The sequence below is a fragment of the Leucoraja erinacea genome, chromosome 16, assembly GCF_028641065.1.
Source record: "Leucoraja erinacea ecotype New England chromosome 16, Leri_hhj_1, whole genome shotgun sequence".
In the NCBI taxonomy this organism is placed as follows: Eukaryota; Metazoa; Chordata; class Chondrichthyes; order Rajiformes; family Rajidae; genus Leucoraja; species Leucoraja erinaceus.
The window spans coordinates 42,389,563-42,412,379 of NC_073392.1; the positions used below are offsets into that span (position 1 = coordinate 42,389,563).

At 42.9% G+C, this 22,817-nt stretch overlaps 1 protein-coding gene across 13 annotated transcripts in view; it reads right to left on the reverse strand.

Annotated features, from left to right (window-relative positions):
- atp2b2 (ATPase plasma membrane Ca2+ transporting 2) overlaps nt 1-22,817 on the reverse strand; it is an 840,804-nt gene that overhangs the window by 74,824 nt on the left and 743,163 nt on the right. For all 13 annotated transcript variants that reach the window (XM_055648263.1, XM_055648251.1, XM_055648255.1 and 10 more), the window contains 2 exons: nt 8,304-8,545; nt 7,601-7,835 (listed from right to left, as the gene is read on the reverse strand). In XM_055648263.1, the coding sequence (XP_055504238.1) occupies nt 7,601-7,835; nt 8,304-8,545 (477 nt within the window). The remainder of the gene's footprint in view (nt 1-7,600; nt 7,836-8,303; nt 8,546-22,817) is intronic.

The following is a 22,817-nucleotide window of genomic DNA, read 5'->3' on the forward strand; positions in this document are numbered from 1 at the left end:
ACCAGCATCTGCAGTTCCTTCTTACACACTAGCTTTAGCTTCTACCTGTTCACAGAATCCTAGACTTGCCTTTTGCACAAAATATTCATTGTTAAGTGGGAATGTTAACAAAATAAACTGCGAGTGAAACATTTATTCTAACCGGAGGTTGTTTCTCTCCACCTACTTCTGCCTTCACCATTTTCTGGTTGCTTCTCGTAATGAAACATCATGACATTGTGAATGCAGCATGATGAATAGTTCATGAAAAAAATAGATCTGTTCAGACATGAACAACTGGTCTCATCGCTCAGAGTACTATTGGATGGGCCCACTGTTTGTGGATGACCAAAATTGTAAAGTAGCAATTTTATTGATACTTTCCTCGGAATGCATCAAATCATTTCAAAACATTAAAATATATTTTTTAAACCAAACATACGCTCTTGTAGTTTTTTTTTTGCACCTTTGTAGCCCTGTCCCACGGTGCAAGTTCATTCCAAGATTTCTCCCGTTTGCCCCGATTTGAACTCGGAGATTTACGGTAATGGCCACTCGTAGGTACTAGGGGCTTTCATGGACATTTTTCAACATGTTTGATTTATTTTTAACTCGGGAGAGCTCTTGGAATGAACTCGTATTGTGGGTGGGACAGGGCTTTTAGGATTAAGCATCTATCTTTTTTTAATAGATCAACAGAGAGTTTCTAAACTTGTATTTGAGGGAAATTAAAGATGAACTTTATTGATGTGAAACAGTTGAATTACATCGTTTGAAAACTGTAATATTTAAATAACCATCCATGGGAAGAATGTTCCTACTTGAAATAGATCACTAGCCTAAAGGGGTAGGGAGCGTTTAAATGGTGCTGGCACCAGAATGAATGAAAGTAAATTAATTGGAAATGACCAGAGGGTTGTGAAATTGCTAACTATATCTTTCTGACTTGTGGCCCTACCAATTACACCCTTCTTTTCCACATTGGGAATAATTGCCCTGAAGCGATAGCCGTTCTTTGAATCTTAATCCTGACAGAGAGAGACGTTGGCAAGATATTTCTTCGATGTAAAGATGAAACATGTTTGGGATATCGAATTGTAAGTTTCATTTTCTTGTATTTTATGGATTACGTGGCTCTCTTGAACTGACCGACTGGCATGTAGCAGCTCAGTCCTGAAATATTATTTTATTATGACAGATTGTACATTGCACCATTGAACGGCTTTGATGAAAGACAATGAAAAGTGGTGCAGCGGTAGAGCTGCTGTCTTTCAGCGCCAGGGACCTGGGTTCAATCCTGACTATGGGTGCTGTCTATATGGAGTTTGTACATTCTCCCTGTGACCACATGGGTTTTCTCTGGGTGCTCCAGTTTCCTTCCACATTCCAAAGACGTGCAGGCTTGTAGGTTACTAGGTGTCTGTAAAATGTTCCCAATGTGTAGGATAAATCTAGTTCGTAAATCTATAAATTGGTTCGTTACAGTGATCATTGGTTGGTGCAGACTCGATGGGCCGAAGGGCCGCTTTCCATGCTGGGTCTCTACACTAAACTAAAACTAAACTAAACTTTCTCTAGATATATAATGATTCATTTTAAAATTAAATTCAATGGTTTTGTTAATGCACAGTCTTGCAGTGGCTTGTAAAATGCTTCTGAAATTCAGATCCATGGATTTCAGTTTTAGACGCAAAATATAACATGTAGCCTCTACTGCATTGCACATTTAGCACAAACAACACAACCTGGATTTATGCTCCAACAACCTTTCGAGGTGTGCATGACCTAGGTTCAACTGCGTAACCATGGAGATGAATAATACTGGCTGGGACCAGGAGAATGAGAAGTGGAAGTCTGGGATTTACAGACAGATCCACAGCTCTGCCCTACCACTGGTATTGGTTTAAATAAAACCAAATGGAGGGTTATGGTATGAGTGCAGGCAGGTGGGACTAAGGGAAAAAAAGTTGTTCGGCACGGACTTGTAGGGCCGAAATGGCCTGTTTCCGTGCTGCAATTGTTATATGGTTATATGGTTATATGGTTAAATATGTTTGTTCTGTACTCCGATACCAGCAGGGAAGAAGCTGTTCCTGAATCGGGTGGAATGTGCTTTCAATCTCTTGTTTCTATTGCCCGAGAGGAGAGGGGAGAAGCAGAAATGACCGTGATTGTGTTGGCTTCTTTACCGAGGCAGCGTGAAGTATAGATGGAGTCAATGATGGGGAGGATGTTTTGTGTGATGGACTCAGCTGTATCCACAATTATCTGCTGTCTCTTATGGTTTTGGGCATTGCTGTTGCCAACCCAAGTTGTATTGCATCCCGATAGATGAAACAGCAATTTTCTGCTGGGATTCCTCAATATTGCAACGTGGAATTACCACACAAACCCAGCAGTAGGTCATACCTAATGCAGAATCCCACTCTCCTAAATTCAATGGTGTTTGTGGTGCACAGGTTTGGTGTGTTTGTCCCTATTTAAAAATCAACGCCCTTCATTTTAAAATATTTGACTTGCGTTTTTGTGTATTTTTATCTAACATTAAAAATGCTTTTCAAAATGGCATAATATTTCTTTATTTAAGCTTCATAACTATTTAAAAATGCTAACATCAATGGTGGCTGAGACAGAAGGCAGAACTCTGGTCCCACCCAACTTTGCCTCCTGACAAGGGAATCGTGAAGGACAGGACTGAGTCACCGTTCCACCAAAGTCCAATATGCAGGAGGCCAGCAAACTAGGCTCTTCAAATCCAACCCAAGACGGTGGAGGAAAAGCAGGGACTGCAGTCAAAGATTTCAGGTAGAGGGCTGCAACAACCTTGTCCATTCAGTTGGGTTTTGCTGTTCCGAAGGCCAGCATTGCATTGATTTTGTGCACAATCCTCTTCTGCCTCTCGGCAATTAGGCAGAGTTGGATTGCTTATATCATTGGATGTATGTCTGAAGAAGGGTCTCGACCCAAAACGTCACCTATTACTTTTCTCCAGAGATGCTGTCTGACCCGCTGAGTTACTCCAGCTTCCTGTGTCTCCTATGTCCTATAATCACCTGGAAGCCCCTTTTACTGCCTTAGTCCTTTCTGGTACAAACTGTTTCAGCAAAAGAGTAATTCCTAGTTAGTAGCTCAATGCAGAATGCAGGCAATTATTAAGTGGATGGCAACAGCACCAAAGTTAATAAATAATTAGATACTAATTGCGCTTTCTCAAGCGACAGCAGGTTATACATTTTATTGCCTTCTTGACTTCTATATTTAATTTCAAACATATATCCCCCTAGCTTCAGGACATTTTTTATGGCGAAATAATATGAGTAAAAAGTGTCTATTCCTACATATTTATGTTATTAAATAATAGCTACAAAATGATCATAAACACAGCATGTATTTGGAACTAAATTTAGTCGACTCTTTCAGATAATTATGTGTTTGCTTTTAATCTGTGGCATACATCAGTGTAACAATAAAATACCTATCTAATCATCACTATAAATATTCTCATTTGCTGAAATCCCAACTTTAATAGCATGAAAATTGCTGGGAAAATTCCAGGGAGCCCACAGCACCTATCATTATTAGTACATTACAAAAATAAATCAGTCTCTTTATTGGCTGTCTTTCTATAACCATATCTAATTTGACACTAATTTCCCTTATTTCCTTCACTGTCATTTGTTCAGTTTCTTTCTCTTCATCTTTAAATGTAATTGGCTCCAAGGACAGGAAATAATATCTGTCGTTTAGGGTGCTAAACATCCCTGACGATCACCATTATCAATTCACACTTCCAGCAAACAGCAGAGCAAAAATAACACCATCACAAAGGTGAGATTTTTTTTTAAATGTGGAATTTACACTGATCACCAGCTATGATTCTGGATCATATTCGAATCATAGATTCGTCGAGTTGAGTTGAAAGGCCCTTCAGCAAACCACCAATATGCCGACATTTTTTGCATTTCTAGGTTGGGTGTTTATCTGTGCAATGCCTTGATTATTTAAGTGGATGTCTAACTATCTCGTAAATGTGCTGATTGTATCTGACTCCATTGCCTCCTCTGGGAATGAACTCCAGATATCAATTAACACTGTGTACAGGAAAAAAAAATTCTCCTCAAATCTCTAAATCGTGATTTTGATACTGCTACCATTTTTTAAAAAGATTCGGACTAACTACCTTACCCATGCCTCTTATAATTCTATATAGCTCTATCAGTCACCCCTTAGCCTCTTTTGCCCCAGGGTAAATAAACCATGCCAATGTAATCTGTCCCATATGGGGAACAGCTTGGTGAATCTCCCCTGAAGCTATGATTTTGTCGGTGGAAGGTACTCAATTTTGTGCTACTTTATAACCATAATGAATTGTGCAGAGACATAAATATATTCCAAAGAAGCACCTACATTGTTTCCTCGGCATTACTGACACTGCTGAGTTTCAGCCCAACCATTAGCTGTCCACAGCAGCAACGGTTTGACATTATAAGCAATAACTGAGAGCACCTCACAAGCATTTCAACTGCCCAAGCGGTAAAGAGAAACAAGTCTAAAGGTCAAGATGTGCTGCTTTCCTCATGCACAATTATCTTCAACCTAAATAACAATGGGGAGAGAAACGATATTTAACAATGGTAGCCATTATAGCATGGATGTGCAGGGGATTATAAATACAAGAAGAATCTTGTGGATAGAGACACAAAATGTTGGAGTAACTCAATGGGACAGGCAGCATCTCTGGAGAGAAGGAATGGGTGGCGATTCGGGTCGAGTCTGAAGAAATGTCACTCATTCCTTCTCTCCAGAGATGCTGCCTGTCCCGCTGAGTTACTCCAGATTTTTGTGTCTATCTTCGATTTAAACCAGCATCTGCAGTTCCTTCCTACAAATCTTGTGGATATGGTCCAACCAAACTCAGAACTAAAACAAAAGCTTTTTGCAGATCAAAAATGACAAAAATGGTCTTAAATAATCAGTTAGCTCATTTTTCTGCGTCCAAAACATCCCGATGATCGGTCGTTGCATTACTTGTTGCTTCCGTTTGATCAGCGAGGAGACTGCTTCACCAAGAACAAGCTGGCATTCGGTTTCCACCTAACATGATAACTGCCAGCAGCTTTGGTTCAAGCTGCCAGCATTCAGCAGTTGAAACAATTGGGGGTGGCAGCGCCTTGTGGATGCGACCAACTGCAGCCCGTCGGGCTTTTTAATCTTTCTTTGTCTGTTGGGAGTATGTTTTTGGTTTTATTTTAGCTGTGTATATGTGGGGGGGGGGATCTTTTTAATCTCTTCCCTGAACGGGAGACGCAACTTTTCCCTTGTTGTGTCTCCGTTGTCGTTGGAGCCTAACATCACGGAGCTGGCTGCCTCCAACCGGGATCGACCTGAGGGCTCCAGCTGTTGAGCCTGTGGACTCACCATCGCGGAGCTGGCTGACTTCGGAGCTGTGGCGGCGCTGCGGTAGTGGCTGCGACCCGACTTCGGAGTTTAGGCTGTGGACCCTATAGTCGGTGGAGTCGGTGGAGTCGGGAGCTCACAGGTCCCTGCGCTAAATCAATGTAATGCTGGCCTTCGGAACAGCAAAACCCAACAGAATGGACAAGGTTGATGCAGCCCTCTACCTGAAATCCTCGACTGCATTCCCTGCTTTTCCTCCACCATCTTGGGTTGAATCGTCCCGGAGCAGGGCCTTACATCACCTGGCGCTTCTTAACGGTCGCGGGACTTACCATCGCCTGCCGGGGGCTTTAACATCGAGAGTTCCGGTCGCCTCAACGTTGCAGTTTGGCTGCCTGATAAGTACAAGTATAAACGACAGGGAAGAGATAAGACTTTTGCCTTCCATCACAGTGAGGAGTTGTTTGGAGATTCACTGTGATGGATGTTTATGTGGAATTGTGTTAATTGTGTGTTTTGGTCTTTTTTCTGCTGTTATGACTGCAGGAATGAAATTTCGTTCAAATCTTGCATGTTTTAATGACAATAAAGGGCAATTGAATTGAATTGGAAGAAAGAATTGGACATCTATGGATGTGCTGAGAGATGAGGACAGTTTGGAAATTCAGACAATCACGCCATTGAACCAGTTGCTGGACTGCATTTGGATCCACAGGCGGAGATCAGAATTACTAGGAAATTGCTGCTGAGACATTGAAGGGAAAAGATACACGAGATAATATGAAGATAGGTTCCTTTAGAAATTACTTTGTTTTTCTTTGCCATTTTGAAGTTTTTGTGTCTATTTAGTTACCTTTAATTATTTTTAATATTTATTTTATTTATTTCAGTAGACGCTTTAAAAATTGGTAAGAACCATGAAAGTCCCAGCCTCTGCCTTGCCATCAGCACTTGGGGCACACGTCCACTAACTTCCACAGTAGAAACAGCTGAAAAAGTTGTTGCATTCAATACAGAGCAAACGTATAATGTCATAAGCAAGGACAATTATTTCCATAACTGTGAAGGCTCATGCCTCAGAAGAAAAATAATACTGGAAAATTAATACCTTTTCCGACAGTCTTCCTTTCCTGAAATCCCATGTACAATTTTTCATATTTATTTTGCTTCTTGTATACATTTAAAACCAAGTTAGATTTACAACCTCAACTCCCTGATTTGGTTAATGTCCATTTCCTTGAAATTCACTCCCATTGATAGCAGAGTGCGTTCTACTCCACCTTCATGTCCCATCTACACTAGTCCCACCTGCCTGCGTTTGGCCCATATCCCTCTACACCTGTCCTATTCACCTACCTATCCAAATGTTTCCTAAACATTGCAATAGTACCTGCCTCAACTACCTCCTCCGGCAGCTCGTTCCATATTTTTGTGTGAAAAAACAATCCCTCAGGTTCCTAATAAATCTTTCCACCTCACATTAAACACATGTCCTCTGGGCAAGAGACTCTGTGCGTCTACCCGATCTATTCCTCTCATGATTTTGTACACCTCCTTCAGATCATCACCTCCCTCATCCTTCTGCTCTCCAAGGAAAAGAGCCATGGCCCTGCTCAACCTCTCCCTCCATCTCAAACCCTCGAGTCCTGGCAACATCGTCATAAATCTTCTCTGATCCTCATAAATCTTCTCTGTTTATTTTAAACGAACCAAAAGATCGCTCTGATCTACACTTTATTTATTTGAGCAGAAAAGGTCATGGAGAATAAATATTCATGGAACAAAGTTAGAAGGCAGAGACTTTGAGATGTGTCTCTGTTGCTAAATATTTTAACAAAAACTGAGCTGATCTGAGTTCCGAGTTGATCAGCTTGGCATTGTGTATGAACTGAATAACAATTCAGCATTTAAATCTTGATAGAGGATATTCTTCAGTTATTATAATCACATGTATCAGAATCAAAGCAATTGGACGTTCAGAATTCCTTTTGGGAATAGAACCTTTTATTATCAACTATAGCTCCTTTAATTCAGTAAATGTGAAAAACAGATGCGTACAATATTGCAACCCATAAACTGGGAACATGGTCCATTGATGTTATCCTGTTATTTCTATGGACCAGTTTCTTTGATTGAATCTGTAGCTTACCATTGTGACCCTTGATCTACTCATTCAATCTTCTTGCAAAACAAGCAGCAAATCCATTTTGTTGTTGTTGCTTACCTCAGGCCTTACTGGGTCCTCAATGCCAACGACACCTATACACGTCAGGTCTAATAAAATGTTGTTTTCATTGTCCCAGTCGGGCTCCGGACTACCTGGAAAGTCACGGTAAGCAATGCAAATGGTCCTCAGTCCGTCGCAAGCCATGGGCTCAATGACCTTCTTCACCATCTCGTCACGGTCACGAGGCCTGAACATACGTGGCTCTCCGGCGCTGTTTAGGACGTTGGAGCACCTAAAGCAGAGAAACATGTTGCTTTGTCAACTCAGTATGGGCATGTAAAACTATCGAAACCACAGGGATGTGTCGATGGGTAGCATGTGAGAATCAGCACATAGATTGCAATGCTAGTCATCGCTCTTGGTTCATTAGATAGCATCTCACCAAAGCCTCCTCAAGACACCAGCTAAATCATCTCCACCATGCATTAATACCATGTTCACATGATGTGAGTAAGATGTTAACCACAAAAGTCAGTACAAACAACTAAGCCTTACAATATTTGCACATTAGGATGACAAAGCCATTATTTCTGTCTATTCTTTACGTTCTCAGTGTGGGAACTGTTTGCATTTTAAGGTTAATTAATGCTACCTCTAGTACCACAAACATACGCCTTGGAATTACAACAATCACACAATGAAATCAAGCAAAATATGGCTTCATTATTTTACACGCATATTTCTCTATTATTTTACATACTTTTTTAGGACAATCTCTGAGGCTCCTTTACTATACATCCGGAAACTTCCATCTTGCATTCTGATAACAGTACTCATGGACTTCCGCTCAGAGTTGAAAGTGTAGACTTTGTAGAGCTTCTCTTCTGGGGTCAGATCGCGGACGGCTTGATAATCTCGTTTCAGATCCAAGACAAATCCCAACAGCCCACACTCAGTCTTGTTACCAACCTGACGGGGTAGACCAACATCTTTCTCTGGAGGCTAGAAGAGAGAACAAGCAGGCCGACAAGTTAGCTGTAAGCAACGATACGGGTGGAATGCATCCTTTGGGTTCTCTCAGTGGATGACTACATTTAATCAGTGATTATTTGCTTCCTGTGGAACAGAGGTCATGCACTGAGTTAGTTAATCACATTTTTGTGGAACAACAAGATTGAGTAAACCACTTAACTTTCTTACAAGCAACTAGTTTCAATGGAGGAACAACACCTCATATTTCACTTGGGCAGCTTACAACCCAGCGGTATGAATAATGAGTTACCCACCACCCATCAGTCAGAAAAAAGGTTTCGGCCCGAAACGTTGCCTATTTCCTTTGCTCCATAGATTTTTTGTGTACCTTTGGTAGCAATGTTACAAAATTTTGAGATTTAAAAAATCAAGTCTGCAATTTATCCCATCAGATAAAGCATAAAAAGAAGTTTAATTTGACACCTAATTCACTTTCATATCTCAAGTATTTAAAAAGTTATGGCCATTTTCATACTCGGAAATTAGCATCTTGTTCCCTATTGATTTTCTATGGACATAACAAAAAAGCTGTGATCATGGACAGTCAAAAGCCCATAACCTTCTTAAAAATTAAGAGAACTGAATTAAATTTTCAGTTATCATAGATTGAAGCATTCTGAAACAAATATAAAACAATCTTACTTGGATGACCTGAAATTAAAGCATATAATTAGTTAGTTACCCAATTGGAGCTAATTTCAAACTTCAATTACTAGATCTAAACATCTATCTATTTCTTAATAAATGATTAACATTTTTAAATAGCCTAAGTGTCCAAATAATATTCACAAATAATTCACAATAAAACATGATTTTTAAATCTCATTTACATTAATTTATAGGCCAAATGGAAGGAATTTAGTGTTCAATTGCTGTAAATTAAAGTCAATTTAAATCAGCTTTCTACTGGGATCCTGTGAACGCGCTGGTTTAGAACGTTCACATTGCGGTGGATTTGTGCCCTCAATTGTCCAGAAAAATACAGCGGGATATAATGGGCCCAAAATTAGCTACTCGCAACATTAAACTTTATATAAAGGGATCTTAAGAAGCCCTTTTTAATGTAAAATTAAACAGCCTACCTTCTGTTGTCCGCTGTATGAGATCCGACCCGTTGCCGGCGGTCGGGGGTTTAGAGGTTAATTTTTAAACTACTATAACAATTATATAAAGCCCTTAAAAGTAATAATAGCTAAAGCGACGGAATCTTCCAGCGATTTTTTCGTTAATAATTAACTAGGCTGAACATCCTCGATTTGAACAGCCTAGGGAAAATCGCGTTTTAAACCCGCCCCCCTCTAAACGGCGCCAAAATCGCGCACACGGGCTGGGACAGATTTTCAGCGACGCTTCAGGTAGGCTTTGCAACATACCTACCTTTGGTATGAATATTGATTTCCCTAACTTCAATGTAACCCATCCCTCCCCTCTCACCATCCCTCCCCATCTGAGTTCTCTGACATGACTGACTGTCATCTTGATTAAATTATATCTTTGTATGCTGCGTTGTCACCTTCCCCTAGCTGACAATGATCTACTCTCCATTTTCCTTGAACCTCATTGATGTCTCGTTTTCACACCTTGCCCTTCCGTATCTCTGTGTCTCTCCCTCCACCCCCCCCCCCCCCCCCCCCCCCCCCCCCCCCCCCCCCCCCCCCCCCCCCCCCCTTTTCGGTCTGAATGAAATTTCGTTGCCTTGCAGTCATACATATATTAACATAACAAAACACACAATAAACACAAATCTAACATCCACCACAGTGAGTTCACTAGACACCTCCTCACTGTGATGGAAGGCAAAAATCTTAAGTCTTTGTCTCTTCCCTCCTTGTTCTCCCTCTGCGCTGAGGCAATCCAGGCTTCCGATGTTGTGACCCCCACTGGGTGATGGTATGTAAGTCCCGCGGCTTCAACCGTGCTCCGCGAACGGGCCGGTTCAATCTCTGCGGCCCGGGGTGGTCGAAGCTGCCGCCCTCCAGTCCAGCGGACGAAGCTGTTGCCGCGGGAGCTCCGGATAAACAGGTCACCAACCTGTGACCTGCAAGCTCCCAACTATATCATCTACTGGGCCCGTGCCCGAACCTCCGAAGCCGGGTCGCCGCCGCTGGAACGCCAGAACCCGCCCACTGCCCCAAAGTCGTCCAGCCTTGCACTGGTAAGTCCCGGCTGGCTCTGCCTCTGCTTGGCCTCAGCGCAGATGGAGACGGAGACGAGGGATACGACAAGATAAGTCGCATCCCCCCGAAGGAAGAGACTAAAACACGTTTCCCCCCCCACCCCCCCCCCCCACACATACACAACCTAATAACTCAAATTAACTCGCTATAAAAGGACCATAAAACAACAAAAAAAGAAAGAACAGACAGACTGCAGGCGAGCAGCAGCTGCCAAGGCAACGCCGCCATTCCACTCGCCGCCACAGTCTGAAGAAGTCTCGACCCGAAACGTCTCCCATTCCTTCTCCCCAGAGATGCTGCCTGTCCCACTGAGTTACTCCAGCATTTTGTGTCTTGTTTCAATGGTATCGGCCTGAATTGTCCTCAGGGAGCACGGACAACCTCATTTCCCTGAACTTAGTCTTCAGATCTGCAAGGATCTAGAAGCTTACTGGCCAAGTAGTACGGCAAGGCCTAAACCAGTGACAAGGCCTTAGTCCAGGTCTCAGTCCAGACAAGGCCTTAGTCCAGACAAGGGGAGGGTAAACCAACACTTCCCAAGAAACCTTGAACACAAGTAAGTCCCTGCCCCACCTACACAGCCTATCAATGCTGTCACAGTTTTTCATGTCTTTGTAATTCAAACATAATTAGAAATGATTCAAAATGAAAAAAAAAATCTATTATAACAAACAATTGAAAATAAAATTACATCCACAAAAACCTAGAAATACTTAACATGACAGTGGCACAATTAGAAGAGCCTCTGCCTCATAGCGCCAGAGACTCAGGTTCGATCCTGACCTCGGGTGCAGTCTGTGTGTTGTGTGCATGTTCTCCCTGTAACTGTGTGAGTTTGCTCCGGGAGCTCTCACATTTCGAAGACATGCAGGTTTGTAGGTTAATTGGCCCACTGTAAATTGCCCCCAGTGTGCAGGGAGTGGATGAGAAAGTGGGAGAACATGGGCCCAGTGTGAACGAGTGATTGATGGTCGGTGTGGACTCGGCGGGTGTATTCATGCTGTGTCTCTAAGCTAAACTAATTTAAATAGAAGAAATAAAATGTAAATCATCTTGAGAAAAAGAGCTCCTGCTTTGATCCATGATTCAATTTTGATTTTACCCAGAACAGTTTTTACTGGAAGATTGTTTTCAGATGAAATCACTTCAGACGTAATTTTAGACTGGCCACTTCCGGTCACTAGAATGGTTGGTAAATCAGACACACTGCATGGACCACATAATGTAGTTAATCATTTTAGGCTATTTCCCTCACATAATTCAGAACTCAACACTCTACACTATAATCATGTGTGTGTGTGTGTGTGTGTGTGTGTGTGTGTGTGTGTGTGTGTGTGTGTGTGGTGTGTGTGTGTGTGTGTGTGTGTGTGTGTGTGTGTGTGTGTGTGTGTGTGTGTGCGCGTGTGTGTGTGTGTGTGTGTGTGTGTGTGTGTGCATATGCATGGGTACGTTATGTATTTTATGAAGGCATGAAAATGATATGTTATCTCTTGTCCAATTTTTATCATGGTGCCGTTATTGTATCTCAGAACCACTGCCATGGTCACCTGAGTATCTTCCCACCATAACCCACCCACTCCCACTGTCTTCCTGATGCACAAGACTTCCCTAAAGACCTTTATTTTGTTGACCAATTCAGTGTCATTTAAAATAAACCAGGGAGCTCTCTCCTCATCCTTCCACCTCTATCCCTCTCCCCTCGGTTGCCAGGCAGAGTATGTCCTCCTTTGATTGCTGAGCAACTGAGGATGGCCCTGTTCAGGAAGGGCGTAGATAAGGTGCAAAAATACAGAAATACATTCAAACTAAGATGGAATGTCAGCCTAGATTTTCTCTTTAGGTTTTTGGGCCTTGCATGACTCATGGGCAAGTGTCCTGCTACCTGAACTATGACCGACCCCATCAGTTTTCCTATTGGAGATTTTCTGCCTTTCTACCAAGTTTAGATTGTGCAGATTTTGTACAGTTTCCTCGCTTAAATCTAGTTACTTTTTTCAGTTTGGCTTAAATATCAGCGATTTGCAATGAACTCTCCCCAAAGAATATTGTGACCTTCTGAAGAGTTCTCGCTTTTTCCGTTTGTTTCAGATTTCCAGAGTCAGTGGTATATTGCTATTGTGTTAATATTCAATGCCTGTCACTTGACAATTCAAACAAATAACTTGAAATTCAGCATTTTATAAATTATGCATTAGAGAAGCTTCTGTACTGCTGGGTAGCATAATTAAATTAATTGTGATAAAGATGACAGCAATATCTCCTTCTCCACTGTACAATTCCACTGCTGGGTTATTAATATCTTTGAGCAGAAAATGAGATGAAATTACTGAGGGATGATCCAGTGAGGCTTTTTGGGTGGAGATGAGAAATAAGAAGGGGATGATCGTCTTGTTGGGACTGTACTATAGGCCCCTAAATAGTCACCAGGAATGTGGGTACAAATACAAGGGAGATTGTGGAGAGTTACAAGAAGAAGAGGCTTTATTGCCATAGAGGGAGTGCAGAGACGGTTCACCCGACTGATTCCTGGGATGTCAGGACTGTCTTATGAAGAAAGACTGGATAGACTTGGTTTATACTCTCTAGAATTTAGGAGATTGAGAGGGGATCTTATAGAAACTTACAAAATTCTTAAGGGGTTGGACAGGCTAGATGCAGGAAGATTGCTCCCGATGTTGGGGAAGTCCAGGACAAGGGGTCACAGCTTAAGGATAAGGGGGAAATCCTTTAAAACCGAGATGAGAAAGAACTTTTTTTTCACACAGAGAGTGGTGAATCTCTGGAACTCTCTGCCACAGAGGGTAGTCGAGGCCAGTTCATTGGCTATATTTAAGAGGGAGTTAGATGTGGCCCTTGTGGCTAAGGGGATCAGGGGGTATGGAGAGAAGGCAGGTACGTGATACCGAGTTGGATGATCAGCCATGATCATATTGAATGGCGGTGCAGGCTCGAAGGGCCGAAGGGCCGAATGGCCTACTCCTGCACCTATTTTCTATGTTTCTATGTTTATCATATCAGGGGATTTTAACTTTCCTAATGTAGACTGGCCCAACCGAAATGTAAAGGGCATAGATGGAGCTGAATTTTTAAGAGCATCCAGGAAAGATTGCTCGGGCAATATATAAAGGGGCCTACAAAGAAGAGGGCAACACGTTACCTAGTCTTAGGGAATTAGGCAGGGCGTGAGACTGAGGTGTCACAGGGGAACACTTCAGGACTAGAGATCACACAGTTCCATTAGTTTTTAAATGGCTATGGAAAAGGACAGAACCGGTCAACAAGAAGAAGTTTTAAATGCAAAATGCAGGATGTTCCTGATGGTTGGGGAGTCTCGGACCAGAGGTCACGGTCTGACCTTAACTGGTAAGCTCTTTCACACGGAGATGAGAAATGTCATCTCCTAGAGAGCAGCCAACCTCCACGTCCCCCATCACCAGATGCAGGGGAAACCAAGTTATTGAATTAATTCTAGGAGGAGTTAGATATTGCTCTGATGGCAATAGAGAATGAAGGATCTGGGGAGAACGTTGGAAAGAAGATATAAAATGTAGATTATCACATGATCATGTTGAATCATGGGGCTGGGTCAAGGCTTACTCATGATCCTATTTTCAATGTTTTGATATCTGGCAAACTATATAGTTCCTCAGTACCAAATGGGTCTTCTCTGCTCATCCATTAAATGTTCGTCAACATAAGGATGGAAGGACACAATAGATATTACCCTTCCTGTTCCTGACAGCTCTGCAAATGGGAAACGTCTGCTGACGTTCTGATCCTGTCAATGGTCAGATCAGCTAAACAAGTTGGTCTCAGTGCAAGCTACAGAATTTGTCCTCTCTGCTCTGCTTCCAGCTCCAAATGGAACAGGGGAAGGACCACTCTTTCCACAGTCCTGGTAGACGCTGGGAACCTGGAGCTGCTCCACCACTCATCCTCAGCGTGAAACGTGCAAGCAAGGTCAGCTTTCACTTGGAGGCCTGTCAGGAGACGTTTCACACCAACGCAGAAATGATGTCCATCCAATATTTTGCCTGAAAGAACTACATGCACTGCTTATGCATCATGAATATCCTGGAAAACACTGGGCGATGGCAGCCTCGCCAATGGTCTGTCTGTCTTTTCCTCATTTTTATTATTTTTAGTGTGCTTTAAAAAGTATATGTTAATATTCTCAGAAGAAGGGTCTTGACCCGAAACATCGCCTAGTTCCTTCACTCCATAGACGCTGCGTTTCTCCACCATTTTTGTCTACCTGGTAATGGTTTGTTTTGTGTGGGGGGGTTGGGGGAAACTTTTTTTTTCAATCCCTTACCTTGCCGGAGATGCGATTGCTTTCTGGGTCACATAGGGCCGTGGACTTACCTTCGGAGCCTGCGGTTCCTTGCATGGGATCGACGCTCCAACGGATGGACGCCTGTGGATTTCATCAATGAGGAACTCGCAGTCTCGGGTAGAGACTGGTGTCGGGAAGCTCCAAAGTCGCAGGAGGATCGACTCGTCCCGACCCAGGGCCCGATCCCCCGGCATGGCGGAGCTGTGATCCCCCTGAAGCGGGAGCTTAATCGCCCCGACGCGGAGGGCCTGACCGCCGGCTACGGGAGCCAAGATCGCCCCGACAATGGAAGCCCCGACAACGGAAGGCTCGAGGCCCACGACCGCGGGAGAACAAAGAAGATCGAACATTTTTTTTCGCCTTCCATCACAGTGAGGAATGTGGAGGAGTCACTGTGGTGGATGTTCATGTTAAAATGTGTTTTGTTGCTTTTTATTGGTGTGACTGTATGGCAAATCCAATTCCTCGTATGTTGCAAAACATACTTGTCTAAGACAGTATCATGATGATTATGATGAAAAGGTAAGGCATTGTTGAGTTTGCACTGGCCCTGTGCTAATCCAGGCAGTGAGGGATACTGTACAACTCTCCCCTCCTCTTAACCATGCCACTCTTTTCCTTTCAGATATATATCCTGATCCCTTTCCAAGGCTGATCGCTATTAAAACTGCCACTCCCTTTCAGTCCCTAAAGGGCGTGTCCCACTTAGGCGACTCTCCAGGCGACTGCCAGGGACTAGTTTTAATGGAATTCACCCACAACACCCGGCCTCCACTTACGATAGCACCTACGACAACCTACGACAAGCCGTGATGCACCTACAGCAACCTACGACAGCAAAAATTGTTGCCAATGTCGCCAAAAAATTTTCAACATGGTGAAAATTTTGCAGCAGTCGCCTGTAGTCGCCGTTAACCACATCACTGTTTAAAAAATTCCTACTATCACCTACGGTTCTTTTCCATTCACTTTCATTGTTCGTTCAATAGCTCATCCTCTCCCAATCGGCACAGGTACTTCTCCATCAACGTTGTCTACTACTAACATGTTTTTAATGTAGATCTCTACATTATCCCCTGTGGAGCCCAACACAAACTTATCCAGTCTGTCCACGCAACCAAAGTCCCACAAGCCTGGAATCATTTTGATAAATCTCATCCACAATTCTCTACGAAGCTTCACATCCTTCCGGGTGTTGTGATCAAACCAGTGTTTGAGAACCATTCATCACGTCTGACTCGCTCTTGTAGACTCTGTTTCTATTTATAAAGCCATGTATTAAAAAAACAATCTATCAACCCTCTTTTATTAAACCTTTCAAATTTCCAGATCTCTCTGTTTTTGTATCTCTTTTAGAATTCTGTCTGCTTATTTCCTTCAGCAAATGATGCCAGATAGTGTATCCACTTTGTGTAGCTAGCCTTACTAATACTTCCTCTATTCAATGTTTAGCCCAACCGGAATCTCAGCTAAATGCTTCTTAGCTGCGACTCCAACAACAACTGCTTCCTTGGTGACGTCTGATGTAAAGTACAAATCCAGTCCTTCTCTGTATTCTCTGCCCCCGTGCAAATAATATTGTTTCAGAATTCTTCGCCAATGCAAACTCATTGCCTTTTAGGTATCTGAATGGACCCACCTCTTCTCTTTTTCACACATGCTGAGAGGATATTTTTCAGTTTACCCTTCTATGCTTGTCAGTCTTTTCTCATACTCAGTCTTTGCCTCTGATTTGCCCCAGAGCCGTCTGTAGCAGCCAGTATCAACAACCAGGCAGCTGCCACATGCTTTTTATATGATTCTCTGCTCTACCTTCATCGTCACCCTGGAGCTGTGTATTTCCCTAACCCTTGCCCATCATTCCAATGTATCTAGATGGCAGCTGCAATATCTCCACTTTAATGGCCTCCCATTGCCCATTTACAACAAACACAGCTAAAGATAGACACAAAATGCTGGACTAACTCAGCGGGACAGGCAGCATCTCTGGATCGAAGGAATGGGTGACGTTTAGGGTCGAGACCCTTCTTCAGCAGTCTTCAGACTGAAGTCTATGGAAGGGTCTCGACCCGAAATGTCACCCATTCCTTCTTTCCAGAGATGTTGCCTGTCCTGCTGAGTTACTCCAGCATTTTGTGTCTATCTTCGGTGTAAACCAGCATCTGCAGTTCCTTCCTACACTGACAGCTAAAGAGATACCTTGAGCTGATCTAAGGTAGACAAAAATGCTGGAGAAACTCAGCAGGTGAGGCAGCATCTATGGAGCGAAGGAAATAGGCAACATTTCGGGACGAGACCCTTCTTCTTGAGCTGATCTAAACTGCCTTTCAGGTTATCGGAATCTCACATTTCTGCTGAAAAACTGCCAGATTTTTCTCTTCAAGTCAAACATTTGTATGGTTCCACTCTGATGGACATTAACAATTTCACAACACAGTTTATGGAAGTGCAATATCTTCTCAGTATTTTGACCAACAATTCTTTCCTAACAAGCACCAAGCACACACAACTTAATAGTTATGCATCTCTCTGCTGATTACAGGAAATTCTATCTCCATTTTCTTACAGATCAATCAGGGCACATTAAACACAATTCAGTATAGATGATTGTGAATAATTTGGCAGAGTGTTATGGAATTACTCATATTTGTTTTAAATGAACGTAATCAAAATCCCATTATATATCACATAAAGACATAAGGAATAGGAGTAGAATTAGGCCATTTGGCCCATCAACTCTACTCCATCATTCAATCATGGCTGATCTATCTCTCCCACCAAACCCCATTCTCCTGTCTTCAACCCCATAACCTCTGACACCTGTACTAATCAAGAATCTATCCATCTCTGCCTTAAAAATATTCACTGACTTGTCCTCCACAGCCTTCTGTGGCAACGAATTCCACAGATGCGACACCCTCGGACTAAAGACATTTCTCCCCATCTCCTTCCTAAAAGAACTTCCTTGAATTATGAGGCTATGACTTCTAGTTCTGGACTCTCCCACAAATGGAAACATCCTCTCCACATCCACTTTATCTGAGCCTTTCACAGAGTGTTACATTTCTTGGGTGAACGTTTGTTGTGATGTAACCTCTTACGAGCTATGCTACAACTGTTTAACCTCCCAGCACTCGTTTTGTGTTCCATTATCCAACTGAGACTGGTGCTGGTTGACAGACCTGAGCCAATAATCCACCACAACCACAGAAGCAACTGGTAGAGTGAACACTGTTGCGGGGAGGAAAACTGCAGTGAAAACCTTGAAACTTGGATGTTACCTACACAATTCAAAGTCCAACATAGAAACATAGATAATAGGTGCAGGACGAGGCTAATCGGCCCTTCGAGTCAGCACCGCCATTCATTGTGATCAAGGGTGATCGTCCCCTATCAATAACCCGTGCCTGCCTTCTCCCCATATCCCTTGACTCCACTAGCCCCTACTGCTCTATCTAACTCTCTCTTAAATCCCTCCAGTGACTTGGGCTCCACTGCTCTCTGTGGCAGGGAATTCCATAATTACACAACTCTCTGGGTGAAAACGTTTTTTTCTCACCTCAGTCTTAAATGACCTCCCCTTTATTCTAAGACTGTGGCCCCTGGTTCTGGACTCGCCCAACATTGGGAACATTTTTCCTGCATCGAGCTTGTCCAGTCCTTTTATAATTTTATAATGTCTCGTCAAATTCCACGGAATGGACCAATGTAAATTATTTTTCATCCAACATCTGTCCAGTACGAGATTCCAATACTCTTGTGAGAAGTTGGCACATTGTGGGAACTGAACCTGCTACATGTTCCTGTTTCAGCCACCTGGTGGCTCTGTGAAGCAGCCTTACAATAATGCCCTCAGATCGATGTGAATAGCTAGGTGTTTTTTAATCTGCCCTCCTCTCTGGTCACATCTGCCTCTACAAATCTTGCATATCCCCAGCTGTACCAATCATCTCTAATGTTCTAGGTCAAAATTAAAGACCAGGTTATTGTTTTTCTTCCTCCTCTCTCCCGGTAACAACAGATAATTGACAGGTTTTGACAGCTGCAAACTCTGGCTCTTTCAGAAGCTGACAGTCCAAGATTCCACTGAAAGGGTCGTGAAAGGTGTGCGAATAGTGTGTGTTTCATCCAATGGGTCTTGGGAGTTCTTGCTGAGAGGAACAGCTTAAAATAAGCTGGGGAAAATTTAGGTCAGCAGCAAGCCAACAATATTTACCACAAAGCATAAATCCAGCCAGTGTCTCTATTGGAATATTCGGAAGCAAACACTATCCTGAAGTCATTCATCCCATGGCTGGCTGGGTCTTAATGTTCGTTAGATGGATGATCATTTCAGTAAAATTTAAGATAAAGGTATTCTGTTTGGATTCTGTACAGGAAAGACAGCTCCTGTTGTTCATAAGTTCATAAGTGATAGGAGCAGAATTAGGCCATTCAGCCCATCAAGTCTATTCCGCCATTCAATCATGGGTGATCTATCTTTTGCTCTTAACCCCATTATCCTGCCTTCTCCACATAACCACTGACTCCCATACTAATCAAGAATCTATCAATCTCTGCCTTAAAAATATCCATTGTCTTGGCCATGACAGTCTTCTGCGGCAATGAATTCCATAGAATAACACCCTCTGACTAAAGAAATTCCTCTTCATCTCTTTCATAAAGAAACGTCCTTTAATTCTAAGGCTATGACCTCTGGTATTAGACTCCCACTAGTGGAAACATCCTCTCCATGTTCACTCCATCCAGACCTTTCACATCAATAAGTTTCAATGCAACACCCCTCATCCTTCTGAACACCAGCAAGTAGAGGCCCAATGCTCATCATATGTTAACCCACTCATTCCTAATGCTGGGATCATTCTCATAAACCTCCCCCGGATCCTCTCCAGCAGCAGCACATCCATCCTCAGATATGGGGCCCAAAATTGCTCACCATTCCACAATCCAGTCTGACTAGCACCTTATAGAGCCTCAACATTACATCCCTGTTATTGTATTCTGGTCCTCTGGAAATAAATGCTAGCGTTGTGTTTGCCTTCCTTACTACTTGATATGACTTGCAAATTAACTTTTTTGAAATCATGCACCAGTACTCCCAAGTCCCTTTACACATGATGTCTGAATTCTTAGTTGAAGTCCAAAAAGCCAGAATCAAGTGCAATGCTGATCGTTTTACTTCTGAGCTAAAACTGAAACAGCAAGATTTCAGTCAGTTAATTTATCTTTATATACTGTGAATTCTCTGTCTGATGGGATATGTGTGATGCCTTTACTCCCTTCAATCATTAATGCATTGGCTGATGCAAATCTCAGGAGAGGCCATACTTTTCATTTAAAATTTAATAATTTACTATATTGCAGCTGTGCTATGCTAGATCATCACACATCTTGGTAGGGATGTGTGGAGCATGTCGGAAATTAAGGCCAGTTCTTTCATAAGAGACATTAACCAAAAGGAATGGGCAGCAGCCGAGATATGAAAGAGGCCAACTTTCATTTCGTCTATTCTCACTTTGTGGATGAACAGTGGTGAATCTATAATTGGGGCATCTCCACTTTGGTAGTGGTCTTAGAAATAGGTGACCGCTATAAACAAGATGAGAACATCTGTGTCCATGGAAATATGAGCCAATGACTTATCAATGGGAGACGTATGTGTCATACATGTTTCACTAATTGATACTAGACATACCCTATACAGTTGACTAAATTGCATTTTTTCTCACAGAGAGTTGTGAGTCTGTGGAATTCTCTGCCTCAGAGGGCGGTGGAGGCAGGTTCTCTGGATACTTTCAAGAGAGAGCTAGATAGGGCTATTGAAGATAGCATATGAGGAAAAGGCAGAAACGGGGTACTGATTGTGGATGATTAGCCATGATCACATTGAATGGCGGTGCTGGCTTGAAGGGCCGAATGTCCGAATTGCGTTCAATTTTGGTCATAGGAAGGATATTGATAAGCTGGAAAGAGTTCAGAGAAGATTTACGAGGATATTGCCAGAACTCGAGGCCCTGAGCTATGGGGAGAGATTGGGAAGCGAGGACTTTATTATTTTAGTGCAAGAGGCTAAGGGGTCCTTATAGAGGTGCATACACCTGTGAGAGGAATTGATGGGGTGAATGCACAGAATCTTTTATCCAGGGTAGGGGAATAAAGAACCAGAGGACATGGGTGTAAGGGGAGAAGAGAACCTGAGGGGCAACCTTTTTACTCAGAGGGTGGTGGGTATGTGGGAAGTTTGCCAGAGGAGGGAGTTGAGGCATGTACAAGAACAATATTTAAAAGATACTTGATCAGGTACATGGATAGGATAGGTTGAGGGGGATAGGGGCTAAATGCAGGCAAATGGGACCAGCTTAGATGGGATATGAAGGAGTTGTGTTGGATCAAGTATATCCCAGGGCCTTGTGGGAAACTAGGGAAGAAGATACGACCCCTGGCAGGGATATTTGTATCATCGATAACCAGAGAGACGGTGACGGAAGACTGAAGGGGGGCTAACATTGTGCCCCTGTTTAAAAAGGGTCACAAGGGAATGCCTGGGAGTCTAACATCAGTGGTGGATAAGTTATTGGAGGTGAATCTGAGAGACAGGACCGACAAGCACTTATATATATAGGAGAGAACCAGCATGGCTTTAAATTAAATCCCACATAAGCATACAGGTACAGCAGGCAGTGAAGAAAGCGAATGGCATGTTGGCCTTTATAACAAGAGATCGAATATAGGAGCAAAGAGGTCCTTCTGCAGTTGTACAGAGCCCTAATGAGATCACACCTGGAGTATTGTGTGCAGTCTTGGTCCCCTAATTTGAGGAAGGACATTCTTGCTATTGAGGGAGTGCAGCGTAGGTTTACAAGGTTAATTCCCGGAATGGTGGGACTGTCATATGCTGAGAGAATGGAGCGGCTGGGCTTGTACATTCTGGATTTTAGAAGGATGAGAGGATATCTCATTGAAACATATAAGATTGTTAAGGGTTTGGACACGCTAGAGGCAGGAAACATTTTCCCGATGTTGGGGGAGTCCAGAACCAGGGGCCACAGTTTAAGAATAAGGAGTAAGCCATTTAGAACGGAGACGAGGAAACACTTTTTCTCACAGAGAGTGGTGAGTGTGGAATTCTCTGCCTAAGAGGGCGGTGGAGGCAGGTTCTCTGGATGCTTTCAAGAGAGAGCTAGATAGGCCTCTTAAAAATTGCGGAGTCAGGGGATATGGGGAGAAGGCAGGAACGGGGTACTGATTGGGGATGATCAGCCATGTTCACATTAAATAGCGGTGCTGGCTCGAAGGGCCGACTGGCCTACTCCTGCACCTAATGTCTATTGTCTATTTGGTTGAGTCTTTTGGGAGGATGGCTGAGAATATCGACGACCGCAGTGCATTGGTCCACATGGACTTTAGCAAATCTGTTATCAGGACTCTGCATGGTAGGTTCATCTAGAAGGAAAGGTCATGTGTGATTCAGGGCAAGCTAGACAAATGAATACAAAATTGGATGGAAGGTGGGAGATGGAGGGTGGTGTTAGAGGTTATTTTTCAGACTGCAACAAATGGCCTGCCACTGGGATTGGTGTTGGGTCCACTATTTATATTAATGATTTGGATGCAAATGTTGATGGCCTGCTTGGAGAGTTTGTGGATGACGCTAAAATAGGTGGTATTGTGCACAGTGAAAAACTTTGTATATAATTACGACAGATTCTCAATCAACTGAGCCAATGGG